Below are 19305 nucleotides of genomic sequence, written 5' to 3' on the forward strand. Positions count from 1 at the left end.
CTGTTCATTTAATTTAATGTGCGTGACGTAGTGAGAACTGCGTGAGCATGTCATCTGTGTCAGCCAATTGCAACTCAATAAAACGTATAGCTTATGTGTCCTGCTGAAAGCGGATCTGGGGCTGCTCACCTCACGTACACCTGCTGCTGAGGAGAGAGAGTGAAAGGAGTCTTGACCTAGGCTACTGTTGACTGGGAAGATGGAGGCCTTTTTCATTGAAGTAAAACATTAATTAGAGAAGAAAGAGGACAGGGAAAGGAAGTCGACAAGCGGAATGTCCTCGGGGACAAACGTTTTCATATTGTGGTGGACAAACGAGATGAACGTTGGCCAATGAACGTGTGCAGCTTGTGTTTGGAGGTTTGATGCAATAGTATTTATTATAATTAGTGTTATCATTATTATTATTATTGTATATCATTATTACTATTTTATGCCTATTTAAGAATTTAGAACAGTTACATTTCTATGAGACGTTTTCATTGGCTAAATTAAGTTGGAACCTTCTTGTTAATGTTGTGCTCCGGATTTAGTTAAAGGCGGGTTAAAAGGAGGCCTGTTATAAAATAAATATAATTAGCCCATTGTCGTCAATTGTAAATGAGAACTTGTTCTCAACTGGCCTACCTGGTTAAATAAAGGTGAAATAAAACATTAAAACTTTGTTGGTAATTGCTGCAATATAGTCCAAGTCTGTTCAAAAGTTTTTAAACAAGGTTTTTAAACATGTTCTTTATTAAAATATGCAACAAATGTTTTCGTTTCATTCTGTTGAGCCATTTTCTTCTTCGGGCCAAATGAAGTTTAAACTGGAATGCTGTGGTTGATGTTTTTAAGGACGAGTAACTGTGGATCATTTGGCCAATGGTGTTCCTATATCGATGGTGCTGTCAGGACCCAGGCGGAGGTGACTTTCTCTCCCTCTTTCTACTCTCAGATCTGAACCGGTCTGAACCGGTCTGAACCGGTCTGAACCGGTCTGAACCGGTCTGAACTGGTCAGTTTGGTTCTGTTTTTCCACAGGCCTTTACGGAACGGGTCTGAAGGTCCTCAGGTCCATTCGGAAACGCGTCTCCATTTAAAATGCATAAATAATGTATTTATGCATATCGGGATCGGGCGGGAAAGACACAGATTTATTTCAGGAACGGGTCCAACCTTTTTAGACCAGCGAAGACCTTAACCGTTAACTTTTACCCCTGGTATTCATATGGAGGTTTTAACCATTATACTGAGGATATTTATTCCATCAACCATTATAACAAAGGTTTGACTTACTTTCAACTATAGGACACCATCGTGAACCTTCTACTACGGCTGTACAGTATCTAGTTGAAGGCAGAGACAACATTAGTCACGTAAAGGAATAAACCCAAAACTTAAGGCCAACCTGCATGTCCAGCTCGTGACATCTCTGTGCGATCTCCTCCTTGGTGGCTAGAGCCTCGTTCAAATCCTCCACCGTCTTCTTCAGCTAAAAATACAACTAGTATGTCGGAATTAACATGGAAAAATACTAAATAAAGGCTGATAATACAAAATAACACGATTTTAGTGTAACACACAGTGTAATGTAGCAAGAGAACATTCTCCGTTAACGTCTCACCTGTCTATCGATGTCAGCGTACGAGTCGTTTCCTCCCATTACAGGGCACTCTTTGCTCATCAACTACAACAGAGAGAATCATACATAGTGTGATGTCATCTGTTATAACACATGGATACTCTACAGTGTGATGTCATCTGTTATAACACATGGAGATCAGACACAGTGTGATGTCATCTGTTATAACACATGGATACTCTACGCAGTGTGATGTCATCTGTTATAACACATGGATACTCTACACAGTGTGATGTCATCTGTTATAACACATGGATACTCTACACAGTGTGATGTCATCTGTTATAACACATGGATACTCTACGCAGTGTGATGTCATCTGTTATAACACATGGATACTCTACGCAGTGTGATGTCATCTGTTATAACACATGGATACTCTACGCAGTGTGATGTCATCTGTTATAACACATGTATACTCTACGCAGTGTGATGTCATCTGTTATAACACATGGATACTCTACGCAGTGTGATGTCATCTGTTATAACACATGGATACTCTACGCAGTGTGATGTCATCTGTTATAACACATGGATACTCTACGCAGTGTGATGTCATCTGTTATAACACATGTATACTCTACGCAGTGTGATGTCATCTGTTATAACACATGGATACTCTACGCAGTGTGATGTCATCTGTTATAACACATGGAGATCAGACACAGTGTGATGTCATCTGTTATAACACATGGATACTCTACGCAGTGTGATGTCATCTGTTATAACACATGGATACTCTACGCAGTGTGATGTCATCTGTTATAACACATGTATACGCTACGCAGTGTGATGTCATCTGTTATAACACATGGATACTCTACGCAGTGTGATGTCATCTGTTATAACACATGGATACTCTACGCAGTGTGATGTCATCTGTTATAACACATGGATACTCTACAGTGTGATGTCATCTGTTATAACACATGGATACTCTACGCAGTGTGATGTCATCTGTTATAACACATGGATACTCTACGCAGTGTGATGTCATCTGTTATAACACATGGATACTCTACGCAGTGTGATGTCATCTGTTATAACACATGGAGATCATACACAGTGTGATGTCATCTGTTATAACACATGGATACTCTACGCAGTGTGATGTCATCTGTTATAACACATGGAGATCAGACACAGTGTGATGTCATCTGTTATAACACATGGATACTCTACGCAGTGTGATGTCATCTGTTATAACACATGGATACTCTACGCAGTGTGATGTCATCTGTTATAACACATGGATACTCTACGCAGTGTGATGTCATCTGTTATAACACATGGATACTCTACGCAGTGTGATGTCATCTGTTATAACACATGGATACTCTACGCAGTGTGATGTCATCTGTTATAACACATGGATACTCTACGCAGTGTGATGTCATCTGTTATAACACATGGATACTCTACGCAGTGTGATGTCATCTGTTATAACACATGGATACTCTACGCAGTGTGATGTCATCTGTTATAACACATGGATACTCTACACAGTGTGATGTCATCTGTTATAACACATGGATACTCTACGCAGTGTGATGTCATCTGTTATAACATGGATACTCTACGCAGTGTGATGTCATCTGTTATAACTTGCATGGATACTCTACGCAGTGTGATGTCATCTCTGTTATAACACATGGATACTCTACGCAGTGTGATGTCATCTGTTATAACACATGGATACTCGCCAGTGTGATGTCATCTGTTACTAACATGGATACTCTCGCAGTGTGATGTCATCTGTTATAACACATGGATACTCTACAGTGTGATGTCATCTGTTATAACACATGGATATCACAGTGTGATGTCATCTGTTATAACACATGGAAGTCATACACAGTGTGATGTCATCTGTTATAACACATGGATACTCTAACAGTGTGATGTCATCTGTTATAACACATGAATACTCGCAGTGTGATGTCATCTGTTATAACACATGGAATCATACACAGTGTGATGTCATCTGTTATAACACATGGATCTCTACGCAGTGTGATGTCATCTGTTTAACACATGGAATAACACAGTGTGATGTCATCTGTTATAACACATGGATACTCTACGCAGTGTGATGTCATCTGTTATAACACATGGATACTCGCAGTGTGATGTCATCTGTTATAACACATGGATCTCTACACAATTAATGATGTCATGTTATCACTCGGTGTGGTATCATAACACATGGATACTCTACACAGTGTGATGTCATCTGTTATAACACATGGATCTCATACACAGTGTGATGTCATCTGTTATAACATGGATACTCTCGCAGTGTGATGTCATCTGTTATAACACATGGATACTCTACGCAGTGTGATGTCATCTGTGGATACTTACGCAGTGTGATGTCATCTGTTATAACACATGGATACTCTACGCAGTGTGATGTCATCTGTTATAACACATGGATACTCTCGCAGTGTGATGTCATCTGTTATAAACATGGAGATCATACATAGTGTGATGTCATCTGTTATAACACATGGATACTCTCGCAGTGTGATGTCATCTGTTATAACACATGGATACTCTACAGTGTGATGTCATCTGTTATAACACATGGATACTCTACGCAGTGTGATGTCATCTGTTATAACACATGGATACTCTACGCAGTGTGATGTCATCTGTTATAACACATGGATACTCTACACAGTGTGATGTCATCTGTTATAACACATGGAGATCATACACAGTGTGATGTCATCTGTTATAAACATTATGGATACTCTACGCAGTGTGATGTCATCTGTTATAGCACATGGATACTCTACAGTGTGATGTCATCTGTTATAACACATGGAGATCATACACAGTGTGATGTCATCGTTATAACACATGGATACTACGCAGTGTGATGTCATCTGTTATAACACATGGATATCACGCAGTGTATTAATAAATCTGTTATAACACATGGAGATCATACACAGTGTGATGTCATCTGTTATAACACATGGATACTCTACGCAGTGTGATGTCATCTGTTATAACACATGGAGATCATACACAGTGTGATGTCATCTGTTATAACACATGGATACTCTACGCAGTGTGATGTCATCTGTTATAACACATGGATACTCTACGCAGTGTGATGTCATCTGTTATAACACATGGATACTCTACACAGTGTGATGTCATCTGTTATAACACATGGATACTCTACGCAGTGTGATGTCATCTGTTATAACACATGGATACTCTACACAGTGTGATGTCATCTGTTATAACACATGGCGATCATACACAGTGTGATGTCATCTGTTATAACACATGGATACTCTACGCAGTGTGATGTCATCTGTTATAACACATGGATACTCTACGCAGTGTGATGTCATCTGTTATAACACATGGATACTCGCAGTGTGATGTCATCTGTTATAACACATGGATACTCTACGCAGTGTGATGTCATCTGTTATAACACATGGATACTCTACGCAGTGTGATGTCATCTGTTATAACACATGGAGATCATACATAGTGTGATGTCATCTGTTATAACACATGGATACTCTCGCAGTGTGATGTCATCTGTTACTAACACATGGATACTCTACACAGTGATGTCATCTGTTATAACACATGGATACTCTACGCAGTGTGATATCATCTGTTATAACACATGGATACTTCTACGCAGTGTGATGTCATCTGTTATAACATGGATACTCTACACGGTATGATGTCATCTGTTATAACACATGGAGATCATACACAGTGTGATATCATCTGTTATAAACATGGATACTCGCAGTGTGATGTCATCTGTTACAACACATGGATACTCTACACAGTGTGATGTCATCTGTTATAACACATGGAAGATCATACACAGTGTGATGTCATCTGTTATAACACATGGATACTCTACGCAGTGTGATGTCATCTGTTATAACACATGGATACTCTACGCAGTGTGATGTCATCTGTTATAACACATGGTATCGCAGTACTGACATCTGTTATAACACGATCATACAGTGTGATGTCATCTGTTATAACACATGGATACTCTACGCAGTGTGATGTCATCTGTTATAACACATGGTGACAGTGGATGTCATCTGTTATAACACATGGATACTCTACACAGTGTGATGTCATCTGTTATAACACATGGATACTCTACAGTGTGATGTCATCTGTTATAACACATGGATACTCTACGCAGTGTGATGTCATCTGTTATAACACATGGATACTCTACACAGTGTGATGTCATCTGTTATAACACATGGATACTCTACGCAGTGTGATGTCATCTGTTATAACACATGGATACTCTATGCAGTGTGATGTCATCTGTTATAACACATGGATACTCACGCCAGTGTGATGTCATCTGTTATAACACATGGATATCTACACAGTGTGATGTCATCTGTTATAACACATGGAGATGTGATGTCATCTGTTATAACACATGGATACTCTAGTGTGATGTCATCTGTTATAACACATGGATACTCTACACAGTGTGATGTCATATAAGGACACAGGAAATGGATCTCTAGAGTAAAACACACAGCCACTTGAAATGTTTACAAAGGCATACCTCTTGAATGGCTGTCATGACAACGTGTTGAACAGATTCCTCCAGCATCATTATGGTCTGGATGTATTCTACAGGGGCAGAGGAAGACAGCAGGAATGAAGACAGCAGTTCAGTCTAAGAAGCACCCGCAGTGTCACAATGACAAGAACTGAATGTGATGAAGCCGTGAGATAAGCTGGAAGCCTCATCTTACACACTTCCTCAACTGAACTCTGTGTACTGTCTCTAGGACAGGGCTGTACTGTCTCTAGGACACTGTGTACTGTCTCTAGGACAGGGCTGTGTACTGTCTCTAGGACAGGGCTGTGTACTGGGACAGGGCTGTGTACTGTCTCTAGGACAGGGCTGTGTACTGTCTCTAGGACAGGGCTGTACTGTCTCTAGGACAGGCTGTGTACTGTCTCTAGACAGGGCTGTGTACTGTCTCTAGGACAGGGCTGTGTACTGTCTCTAGGACAGGGCTGTGTACTGTCTCTAGGACAGCTGTGTACTGTCTCTAGGACAGGGCTGTACTGTCTCTGGGACAGGTCTCTACTGTCTCTGGGACAGGGCTGTGTACTGTCTCTGGGACAGGGCTGTGTACTGTCTCTGGGACAGGGCTGTGTACTGTCTCTGGGACAGGGCTGTGTACTGTCTCTAGGACAGGGCTGTGTACTGTCTCTGGGACAGGGCTGTGTACTGTCTCTGGGACAGGGCTGTGTACTGTCTCTGGGACAGGGCTGTGTACTGTCTCTGGGACAGGGCTGTGTACTGTCTCTGGGACAGGGCTGTGTACTGTCTCTGGGACAGGGCTGTGTACTGTCTCTGGGACAGGGCTGTACTGTCTCTGGGACAGGGCTGTGTACTGTCTCTGGGACAGGGCTGTGTACTGTCTCTGGGACAGGGCTGTGTACTGTCTCTGGGACAGGGCTGTGTACTGTCTCTGGGACAGGGCTGTGTACTGTCTCTGGGACAGGGCTGTGTACTGTCTCTGGGACAGGGCTGTGTACTGTCTCTGGGACAGGGCTGTGTACTGTCTCTGGGACAGGGCTGTGTACTGTCTCTAGGACAGGGCTGTGTACTGTCTCTAGGACAGGGCTGTGTACTGTCTCTAGGACAGGGCTGTGTACTGTCTCTAGGACAGGGCTGTGTACAGTCTCTAGGACAGGGCTGTGTACAGTCTCTGGGACAGGGCTGTGTACAGTCTCTGGGACAGGGCTGTGTACAGTCTCTGGGACAGGGCTGTGTACAGTCTCTGGGACAGGGCTGTGTACAGTCTCTGGGACAGGGCTGTGTACTGTCTCTGGGACAGGGCTGTGTACTGTCTCTGGGACAGGGCTGGCTACTGTCTCTGGGACAGGGGCCAGTACTGTCTCTGGGACAGGGCTGTGTACTGTCTCTGGGACAGGGCTGTGTACTGTCTCTGGGACAAGGCTGTGTACTGTCTCTGGGACAAGGCTGTGTACTGTCTCTGGGACAAGGCTGTGTACTGTCTCTGGGACAAGGCTGTGTACTGTCTCTGGGACAAGGCTGTGTACTGTCTCTGGGACAAGGCTGTGTACTGTCTCTGGGACAAGGCTGTGTACTGTCTCTGGGACAAGGCTGTACTGTCTCTGGGACAAGGCTGTGTACTGTCTCTGGACAAAGGCTGTGTACTGTCTCTGGGACAAGGCTGTGTACTGTCTCTGGGACAAGGCTGTGTACTGTCTCTGGGACAAGGCTGTGTACTGTCTCTGGGACAAGGCTGTGTACTGTCTCTGGGACAAGGCTGTGTACTGTCTCTAGGACAAGGCTGTACTGTCTCTGGGACAAGGCTGTACTGTCTCTGGGGAAAGGCTGTGTACTGTCTCTAGGACAAGGCTGTGTACTGTCTCTAGGACAAGGCTGTGTACTGTCTCTAGGACAAGGCTGTGTACTGTCTCTAGGACAAGGCTGTGTACTGTCTCTAGGACAAGGCTGTGTACTGTCTCTAGGACAAGGCTGTGTACTGTCTCTAGGACAAGGCTGTGTACTGTCTCTAGGACAAGGCTGTGTACTGTCTATAGACTCTAGGACAAGACTGTGTACTGTCTCTAGGACAAGGCTGTGTACTGTCTCTAGGACAAGGCTGTGTACTGTCTCTAGGACAGGGCTGTGTACTGTCTCTAGGACAGGGCTGTGTACTGTCTCTAGGACAGGGCTGTGTACTGTCTCTAGGACAGGGCTGTGTACTGTCTCTAGGACAAGGCTGTGTACTGTCTCTAGGACAAGGCTGTGTACTGTCTCTAGGACAGGGCTGTGTACTGTCTCTAGGACAAGGCTGTGTACTGTCTCTAGGACAAGGCTGTGTACTGTCTCTAGGACAGGGCTGTGTACTGTCTCTTGGACAAGGCTGTGTACTGTCTCTAGGACAAGGCTGTGTACTGTCTCTAGACTCTAGGACAAGGCTGTGTACTGTCTCTAGACTCTAGGACAAGGCTGTGTACTGTCTCTAGACTCTAGGACAAGGCTGTGTACTGTCTCTAGACTCTAGGACAAGGCTGTGTACTGTCTCTCTAGACTCTAGGACAAGGCTGTGTACTGTCTCTAGGACAAGGCTGTGTACTGTCTCTAGGACAAGGCTGTGTACTGTCTCTAGGACAAGGCTGTGTACTGTCTCTAGGACAAGGCTGTGTACTGTCTCTAGGACAAGGCTGTGTGCTGTCTCTAGGGACAAGGCTGTGTACTGTCTCTAGGACAAGGCTGTGTGCTGTCTCTAGGACAAGGCTGTGTACTGTCTCTAGGACAAGGCTGTACTGTCTCTAGGACAAGGCTGTGTACTGTCTCTAGGACAAGGCTGTGTACTGTCTCTAGGACAAGGCTGTGTACTGTCTCTAGGACAAGGCTGTGTACTGTCTCTAGGACAAGGCTGTGTACTGTCTCTAGGACAAGGCTGTGTACTGTCTCTAGGACAAGGCTGTGTACTGTCTCTAGGACAAGGCTGTGTACTGTCTCTAGGACAAGGCTGTGTACTGTCTCTAGGACAAGGCTGTGTACTGTCTCTAGGACAAGGCTGTGTACTGTCTCTAGGACAAGGCTGTGTACTGTCTCTAGGACAAGGCTGTGTACTGTCTCTAGGACAAGGCTGTGTACTGTCTCTAGGACAAGGCTGTGTACTGTCTATAGACTCTAGGACAAGACTGTGTACTGTCTCTAGGACAAGGCTGTACTGTCTCTAGGACAAGGCTGTGTACTGTCTCTAGGACAGGGCTGTGTACTGTCTCTAGGACAGGGCTGTGTACTGTCTCTAGGACAGGGCTGTGTACTGTCTCTAGGACAGGGCTGTGTACTGTCTCTAGGACAAGGCTGTGTACTGTCTCTAGGACAAGGCTGTGTACTGTCTCTAGGACAGGGCTGTGTACTGTCTCTAGGACAAGGCTGTGTACTGTCTCTAGGACAAGGCTGTGTACTGTCTCTAGGACAGGGCTGTGTACTGTCTCTTGGACAAGGCTGTGTACTGTCTCTAGGACAAGGCTGTGTACTGTCTCTAGACTCTAGGACAAGGCTGTGTACTGTCTCTAGACTCTAGGACAAGGCTGTGTACTGTCTCTAGACTCTAGGACAAGGCTGTGTACTGTCTCTAGACTCTAGGACAAGGCTGTGTACTGTCTCTAGACTCTAGGACAAGGCTGTGTACTGTCTCTAGACTCTAGGACAAGGCTGTGTACTGTCTCTAGGACAAGGCTGTGTACTGTCTCTAGGACAAGGCTGTGTACTGTCTCTAGGACAAGGCTGTGTACTGTCTCTAGGACAAGGCTGTGTACTGTCTCTAGGACAAGGCTGTGTACTGTCTCTAGGACAAGGCTGTGTACTGTCTCTAGACTCTAGGACAAGGCTGTGTACTGTCTCTAGGACAAGGCTGTGTACTGTCTCTAGGACAAGGCTGTGTACTGTCTCTAGGACAAGGCTGTGTACTGTCTCTAGGACAAGGCTGTGTACTGTCTCTAGGACAAGGCTGTGTACTGTCTCTAGGACAAGGCTGTGTACTGTCTCTAGGACAAGGCTGTGTACTGTCTCTAGGACAAGGCTGTGTACTGTCTCTAGGACAAGGCTGTGTACTGTCTCTAGGACAAGGCTGTGTACTGTCTCTAGGACAAGGCTGTGTACTGTCTCTAGGACAAGGCTGTGTACTGTCTCTAGGACAAGGCTGTGTACTGTCTCTAGGACAAGGCTGTGTACTGTCTCTAGGACAAGGCTGTACTGTCTCTAGGACAAGGCTGTGTACTGTCTCTAGGACAAGGCTGTGTACTGTCTCTAGGACAAGGCTGTGTACTGTCTCTAGGACAAGGCTGTGTACTGTCTCTAGGACAAGGCTGTGTACTGTCTCTAGGACAGGCTGTGTACTGTCTCTAGGACAAGGCTGTGTACTGTCTCTAGGACAAGGCTGTGTACTGTCTCTAGGACAAGGCTGTGTACTGTCTCTAGGACAAGGCTGTGTACTGTCTCTAGGACAAGGCTGTACTGTCTCTAGGACAAGGCTGTGTACTGTCTCTAGGACAAGGCTGTGTACTGTCTCTAGGACAAGGCTGTGTACTGTCTCTAGGACAAGGCTGTGTACTGTCTCTAGGACAAGGCTGTGTACTGTCTCTAGGACAAGGCTGTGTACTGTCTCTAGGACAAGGCTGTGTACTGTCTCTAGGACAAGGCTGTGTACTGTCTCTAGGACAAGGCTGTGTACTGTCTCTAGGACAAGGCTGTGTACTGTCTCTAGGACAAGGCTGTGTACTGTCTCTAGGACAAGGCTGTGTACTGTCTCTAGGACAAGGCTGTGTACTGTCTCTAGGACAAGGCTGTGTACTGTCTCTAGGACAAGGCTGTGTACTGTCTCTAGGACAAGGCTGTGTACTGTCTCTAGACTCTAGGACAAGGCTGTGTACTGTCTCTAGACTCTAGGACAAGGCTGTGTACTGTCTCTAGACTCTAGGACAAGGCTGTGTACTGTCTCTAGGACAAGGCTGTGTACTGTCTCTAGACTCCAGGACAAGGCTGTGTACTGTCTCTAGACTCTAGGACAAGGCTGTGTACTGTCTCTAGACTCCAGGACAAGGCTGTGTACTGTCTCTAGGACAGGGCTGTGTACTGTCTCTAGGACAAGGCTGTGTGTAATTGCTTCCCTATTAAGCTAGAGCTATGAAGAAAGAAAACCTGGAGTTTTGGTGCAGGTACAGAAAACCAGCGCACAAATAAAATGGCGATATTCTCAAAGAAAGAAAGAAAGACAGACAGACACAGACATGGATAAGAACACGACAGACAGACAGACAGACCTTGTTTCTGCTCACAGTTGACAGCACAGCCTAGTATGAGTTGCAGCATCCTGCCCAGCTCTGCAGCGTCTGAGTGTTCTCCTATCAGGTTGATGTCTGGCAGGGTGAAGTCATTGATCTGCTGTTGAAGGACCTCTTGGTTGTAGTCCAGTATACCTTTCAACACCTTCTTTAGATTACTGATCTGAAAAGGACGAGGGAAGAGGTGACATTGGGACTGTGGCACTGACAAGGGCTTTAGAGCAGATGGCACCAACACAAAAAAAGACAATGTATTAAACGACCATCATCATCATACCTTTAGCCGCCAGTTATCTCCCACCTCGGGCTTGATCCTACCGATCCAGTTGTCAGTGAAATACACAATGTCTCTGGAGAAGAGAAAGGTAAGTGGTCACATATGGGAGAAAGAAAGTGAAGAGAGAAGACACAACGCCCAGACGCAACACCTAGCCACAACACCTAGCCACAACCCTGAGCCACAACCCTGAGCCACAACACCTAGCCACAACACCTAGCCACAACACCTAGCCACAACACCTAGCCACAACACCTAGCCACAACACCTAGCCACAACACCTAGCCACAACACCTAGCCATAACCCTTAGCCACACCACCCACTAAAAGGTTGGTTTGATGGTTAAACAAAATATAACCACTGCCACTCACATTTTCTGTAGGGCCTGGGCCATGACGATCCCACTTGTGAGATCGTCCACCGTCCTGCATGGTGCCTCCAATCCAAACGTCTGGATCTAGATAAAAAAGAAAAACACAACCATTTCCTGCTATGAGATATTACAGAGATACCCACCGAACCTTACATGCATCATTACTTGACCCCTGGACATCTCCCCTCTTCACAAAGTCTCAAAACATGGCCACTGTACATTCCCAACTTCTTTTTGGGAAACATGGAGGCGGAGCTCTACAGCGATTAGGGTTGAGCCTACTCGGTATTCTACTTGTCGGTTTTTGGGACTTTGCAGGAAATTAGTAAAAGACAGAGCACTTTGGGATCTCTCTCTCTCTCTCTCTCTCTCTCTCTCTCTCTCTCTCTAGCAGTGTTGTCACTCTAAATGAACAGACTGAACTCAGCAGAGGAGAGGTACAAGACATGGATGGTGCCATGGTCAACGCCATAATCACAGTAACACATAAAGACAGACTCCTCTCCGTCCTGAACTGAATGTTTCTACACGAGGAGGTTATTTCCCTACAGGACTGACCTCCAGGAGACCCTTTGGGACCGAGACCATTGACCAGCCCAAGAATTACATGTACTTCTGTTCAGTTGACTGTTTTTGAGATGATCTATATAAACTACATATATTATTATTTCTACCTAGCAAAGTGTAGGTTAGCCTTTGAGGCTAATATTTAATGTTATAGGCTATGTTTAGGCTGTTTTACATTCAAATACCAAGCGTATATCACTGCATCCTGCTGTACAGGCACACTAAGGTTAAGAGCTATAAATAGTCTACAGACTTAACTCACCACCAAGGATGAGTGGTGACCTACAGCTGAACCCTGATCTGAGTAGAGGTCTATAGCTGAACCCTGATCTGAGTAGAGGTCTATAGCTGAACCCTGATCTGAGTAGAGGTCTATAGCTGAACCCTGATCTGAGTAGAGGTCTATAGCTGAACCCTGATCTGAGTAGAGGTCTATAGCTGAACCCTGATCTGAGTAGAGGTCTATAGCTGCAACCCTGATCTGAGTAGAGGTCTATAGCTGAACCCTGATCAGAGTAGAGGTCTATAGCTGAACCCTGATCAGAGTAGAGGTCTATAGCTGCAACCCTGATCTGAGTAGAGGTCTATAGCTGCCAACCCCTGATCTGGAGAAGGTCTGTAGCTGAACCCTGATCAGAGTAGAGGCTCCAGGAAGCTGAACCGGGATCTGAGTAGAGGTCTATAGCTGAACCTGATCAGAGTAGAGGTCTATAAGCTGAACCTGATCTGAGTAAGTCTATAGCTGAACCCTGATCAGAGTAGAGGTCTATAGCTGAACCCTGATCTGAGCAGAGGTCTATAGCTGAACCCTGATCTGAGTAGAGGTCTATAGCTGAACCCTGATCAGAGTAGAGGTCTATAGCTGAACCCTGATCAGAGTAGAGGTCTATAGCGGAACCTGATCAGAGTAGAGGTCTATAGCTGAACCCTGATCAGAGTAGAGGTCTATAGCTGCACCCTGATCAGAGTAGAGGTCTATAGCTGAACCCTGATCAGAGTAGAGGGTCTATAGCTGAACCCTGATCAGAGTAGAGGTCTATAGCTGAACCCTGATCAGAGTAGGGTCTATAGCTGAACCCTGATCAGAGTAGAGGTCTATAGCTGAACCCTGATCAGAGTAGAGGTCTATAGCTGAACCCTGATCAGAGTAGAGGTCTATAGCTGAACCCTGATCAGAGTGTCACTGCAGGCTGGTGCTCACATAAATATTGGTTGTTTATATTTGAGAAGAAAATACCTGCAGACATTTAGACAAATTCTCTACTTTCTGCATCCTTCTCTGGTCGTTTTTCATGTCCCAGAGCACAGGTTGTCATTTTACCACTACCTTCTCTGGTCGTTTTCATGTCCCAGAGCACGGGTTGTCATTTTACCACTACCTTCTCTAGTCGTTTTCATGTCCCAGAGCACGGGTTGTCATTTTACCACTACCTTCCTTTGACAATTAGACAGTTTTCTTTTCAGTCAGCAGCCCTTTTCATAAGTTTCCCACAAATGAAAGCAATCAAGATGACTTGTCATCAACTAAGGTGCATTAAACTGCAGTTACAACAGTCATTGAAAAAGACAGGGAAAGATACAGTAAACAGATCTGAAAAGATAATCGACTACCGTGAGAACATCTCTTACATTTTCATGGGTGTACTGTGCAGATGATGTGCTTCTGAGAGAAGATAATCGACTACCGTGAGAACATCTCTTACATTTCATGGGTGTACTGTGCAGATGATGTGCTTCTGAGAGATGTGTTAAGGCTAATCCTGATCTGTCAGATGTGACAATCGTCAGGGCCATTAGCTAGGCTGTGCACACACACACACACACACACACACACACACACACACACACACACACACACACACACACACACACACACACACACACACACACACACACACACACACACACACACACCTCTCTGTACTGCTACTTATGAAAAATGGCTTTAACGTGAGGAGGAGAACAATTAACTAAAATGTCAAACTCAAACTGCCACTTTCAAACCTTCCACAGCTACTGAATGAAATTCTGGCGACTTTGGCAAATAAATATGACTGAACTAAACCAGCTTATGAACCGTACTAGTGTTATGTGATAAAGAAGATAATTTGCTTGCTTTTATGTTTTGGTGGTCAGTGATTAGTTTAATAATATTGTGTATTTGAATACATAACGGTCTCTGTGGAGTAGCATAGAGGCGATGAGTGACCGCCAGCTGGCCTGGCTAGAAGACCCGTCAGTCACAGTTGATGTTGACAAAGCTGCTGTTGGGTTTTTAAATGTAGCCCTCACATGCTAGTTAGGAAACCCTACCTGCCCGTGACTCTGTGTACTAACAGAGGCAAGGTTGCGCCTGGAACGCTGGTCAGCAGAGCAGGATCCTCACCGCCGCCTCATAAACAATGTCCACTCCGAGAAACATGAACTGGTACGAGGTCCATCGACCTTTCTTATGAACTAAAGCCAACTCCAACGGATCAAATCTAATTCATCTTCTAATCTTTTAAAAATAAAATAAACATGTTTGTGATGGAAATACCCACCGAAGCCCTGGGGACTCAAGGGAGACTATTTTTACCACCTGTTTAGTGATGGAAATAGACACGGTGGTTTTCATTACCGTCAAAAACAATTTATTTCAAGTTTAAAAAATAATAAAATACATTGGAATATTTGTAGCTACTTTTCAGTCAACGTGTGCAATACTTTTGTGGAGATAAAGCAGATTGCATTCTTAATATCACCTGTCACGTTGCTTACAGGTAAGATCCCAGTCAGCGGCGTTTGTTTACAAGCTCACAACCAGAGAAAACCGGAGCCTTGTGAGTCACTCACTGTTGTGCAGCACGGACCAATGAATCTCGTTACAGTATGGAATTCACAACTCAATGTTGGCCAGCTAGATATCTCATAACTATTAAGTTAACTGTCTAAAATGTGCTAAATGCTGCATTTGGTTTGCTCATTTTGTAGCTCGTTATCTAGCTAGCTAAGTGGTTAGTTATCTAGCTAGCTAGCTAAGTGGTTAGTTATCTAGCTAGCTAAATGGTTAGTTATCTAGCTAGCTAAATGGTTAGCGTCTCTTGGTAACAGCAGAGAATGCCCTCCTGGATCACAACACGTTTTCGACCCCCCGAGAGTTTACAGTTGTCTAGAAAGCACCACCAGCTGCCTAGAAAGCACCACCAGTTGCCTAGAAAGCACCACCAGCTGCCTAGAAAACACCACCAGCTGCCTAGAAAGCACCACCAGCTGCCTAGAAAGCACCACCAGCTGCCTAGAAAGCACCACCAGCTGCCTAGAAAGCACCACCAGCTGCCTAGAAAGCACCACCAGCTGTCTAGAAAGCACCACCAGCTGCCTAGAAAGCACCACCAGCTGTCTAGAAAGCACCACCAGCTGTCTAGAAAGCACCACCAGTTGTCTAGAAAGCACCACCAGCCCCAATACGGCGCACTTCAAATTCAAATACTTCTGCCTTCATGAACCATCGATCATCCTTGCAGTGGCAGACCACCTGTAACAACACCTGCACAGGATCGGTACATCTGAACATCACACCTGCAGCACAGGTACAGGATGTCAACAACAACTGCCTGAGTTACACCAGGAACACACAACCCCTCTATCAGTGCTCAGACTGCCCGCAATAGGCTGAGAGGGGGATTGTAAGGCAGATCCTCACCAGACATCACCGGCAACAACGTCGCCTATGGCCATAAACCCACCATAGCTGGACCAGACAGGACTGGCAAAAAGTGCTCTTCACTGACGAGTCACGGTTTTGTCTCACCAGGGGTGATGGTTGGATTCGCGTTTATCTGTCGAAGGAATGAGCGTTACACAGAGGCCTGTACTCTGGAGCGGGATCGATTTGGATGTGGAGGGTCCGTCATGGTCAGGGTCGGTGTGTCACAGCATCATCGGACTGAGCTTGTTGTCATTGCAGGCATTCTCAATGCTGTGCGTTACAGGGAAGACATCCTCCTCCCTCATTCTGCCATGGCCAACAAAGAGCCCGGATCTAAATCCCATTGAGCACGTCTAGGACCTGTTGGATCGGAGGGTAAGGGCTACGGCCATTCCCCCCAGAAATGTCCGGGAACTTGCAGGTGCCTTGGTGGAAGAGCGAGGTAACAACATCTCACAGCAAGAACTGGCGAATCTGGTGCAATCCATGAGGAGGAGATGCACTGCAGTACTTAATGCAGCTGGTGGCCACACCAGATACTGACTGTTACTTTTGATTTTCACCCCCCCGCCCCAAACTAGTGTCATTTAAAGTGCTAGTGGATTTATATTCAGAAGCAAAGTAAAAACAGCACCGTTGACATCAACATAGTACACATAAGAGCATGTGCTGCCTTGAACATGCAGACTGAACACTAGAGACTCCTGGTCAAGGAACAACAAACACCTTGTGAGTGACTCAAGAGAGATGAGATGACTTAAGTAGCGTAGTAAACGATAACTATTGGACGTTACACAAGGCGAATCACCTTTAACAAAGCAAATACCATTATATTAGGTCAATTAAAAACCCAAACCGGTCCGTGCATCAATACTGGTATATCATAAAATATGGTATACGACCCAGCCCTAAACGCTATCACTATGTACTGGTATTAATATCGATGGTTAAATTAGGTGAAAAGGAGACTGGAGTGCCACTAAGGTAAGAGTTAGGGTTATGGTTAAGGTAAGAGTTAGGGTTATGGTTAAGATTATGGTTATGGTTAAGGTAAGGATTATGGTTATGGTTAAGGTAAGGATTATGGTTATGGTTAAGGTAAGGATTATGGTTAAGGTTATGGTTAAGGTAAGGATTATGGTTAAGGTAAGGATTATGGTTAAGATTATGGTTAAGGTAAGGATTATGGTTATGTTTAAGGTAAGGATTATGGTTAAGGTTATGGTTAAGGTAAGGATTATGGTTATGGTTAAGGTAAGGATTATGGTTAAGGTTATGGTTAAGGTAAGGATTATGGTTAGGGTTATGGTTAAGGTAAGGATTATGGTTATGGTTAAGGTAAGGATTATGGTTAAGGTAAAGATTATGGTTATGGTTAAGGTAAGGATTATGGTTATGGTTAAGGTAAGGATTATGGTTATGGTTAAGGTAAGGATTATGGTTATGGTTAAGGTAAGGATTATGGTTATGGTTTGAGTTTAGGTAAGGATTATGGTTATGGTTTGAGTTTAGGTAAGGATTATGGTTATGGTTTGAGTTTAGGTAAGGATTGTGGTTATGGTTTGGGTAAAGATTATGGTTAGGGTTATGGTTAAGGTAAGGATTATGGTTAAGGTTAGGGACGTCCCAAGGATCCCTGATAGCATCACCAACCACAACGCTTGTTTACGGAAGACAGAGGTGAATACTGTGCTAATTATGTTTCGGAGTCTCTGAACACCTGTGTTTGTAACCGAAGGAAATTACACCAGAAAAGTGCTTTAATTGAAGAATACTTTCGGCTGCAACTGTGTTAATCCCGGTAAAAAAAATAAACATTTTTTTTTTAACAGTGTACAGTAGGTGTTTTTTTCTGCATTGTGAAATAATGTTTTATTTGATGTCAACGCAGATGGATTTACGTTTCTAAACGTTAAAACAGAGCTCACATGGAGCCATCTGTCCGCAGTACCATCATCAGCAGAGAAAGGGACCCGCTGTAAGAGCCGCATTGGGCTCCTGAAAACTCGGGTTGGGCTTCGCTAGACGACTCCGTTTGGCATTTTACAACGCAAATCTAGTTAGTTCAATGTCGTCTCACAAGTGTCCATCAAATCCGAGTTGAATTATTATCGGCGACCAAAGATAATACATTTGATTTACTACGTACCCATGTTAAAAGGCTGTCGCACAGTTCAACTCGATCCACAGAGTTCAAGGTACTCATCGTATTTTGTAGTTCAATTTAATCCACAAGAGATCGCTCTTATTTATCAGAATAAATAAAATAAAAAATGACTATAGACAGTCGTCTCGGCGAGATGAAATCAACAAACACGTCTGATCAACTGGATTAAAAACAAAACGAGGATTTATTTCGACGAAAAACGTTACTCGGGTTTCCCGACGGGATTAGATACGGTCCCACCGTCTCTTTTTCACGTATAGAAACACATACAGCGTCGAATATATATTAAAAGGTTATTTTATCAGTAAACAGTCACGTTGAGACAACATCCACCGGTCTATCCTCTTCCAACCAGCTGGGGGGAAAAGATGCCACCCTTTTTTGGACCGAAGCTCCGAGCCTGAATAAGATTTTATAACTTTTATCAAAGTTAGTCAATTGTGAATCCCTCTCAAACATTAAATAATCATAATCATATAGGGGAAAAAGTACAAATAAATGTCAAATAACTTCCATTCCATGAACATTTGAATAAATACATTGGGTTGAATTTAGTGCAGGCAGTACTTGGGACGCCACAGCTACGTAGGCGAGAAAAAAGGACCCCTGTAAGAACATGAAAGTGGAGCAACTAATTAAAAGGGTGAGACTTTTAGCTTGTAACAGATGTATTTGACCCTATTTCCAGTCTTATTGTCCATAGTTAAAACATGCGACAGATATAAGTGA

The 19305-nt window shown here is 44.3% G+C and overlaps 1 protein-coding gene across 1 annotated transcript; it reads right to left on the bottom strand.

The window, feature by feature from the left end:
- Positions 1-1390: 1390 nt before the first annotated feature.
- LOC124029320 (protein Hook homolog 3-like) lies at positions 1391-18960 on the bottom strand (the record flags this gene model as incomplete). Its single annotated transcript, XM_046341082.1, has 7 exons — positions 18559-18960; positions 12150-12235; positions 11778-11850; positions 11480-11663; positions 6216-6283; positions 1607-1669; positions 1391-1474 (listed from the first exon to the last, which is right to left on the bottom strand). Coding segments are annotated over exons 1-7 (615 nt in total), but the record flags the coding sequence as incomplete, so codon positions are not given.
- Between the last annotated feature and the right edge of the window lie 345 nt (positions 18961-19305).

The sequence above is a fragment of the Oncorhynchus gorbuscha genome, unplaced genomic scaffold (assembly GCF_021184085.1).
Source record: "Oncorhynchus gorbuscha isolate QuinsamMale2020 ecotype Even-year unplaced genomic scaffold, OgorEven_v1.0 Un_scaffold_6101, whole genome shotgun sequence".
NCBI classification, from domain to species: Eukaryota; Metazoa; Chordata; class Actinopteri; order Salmoniformes; family Salmonidae; genus Oncorhynchus; species Oncorhynchus gorbuscha.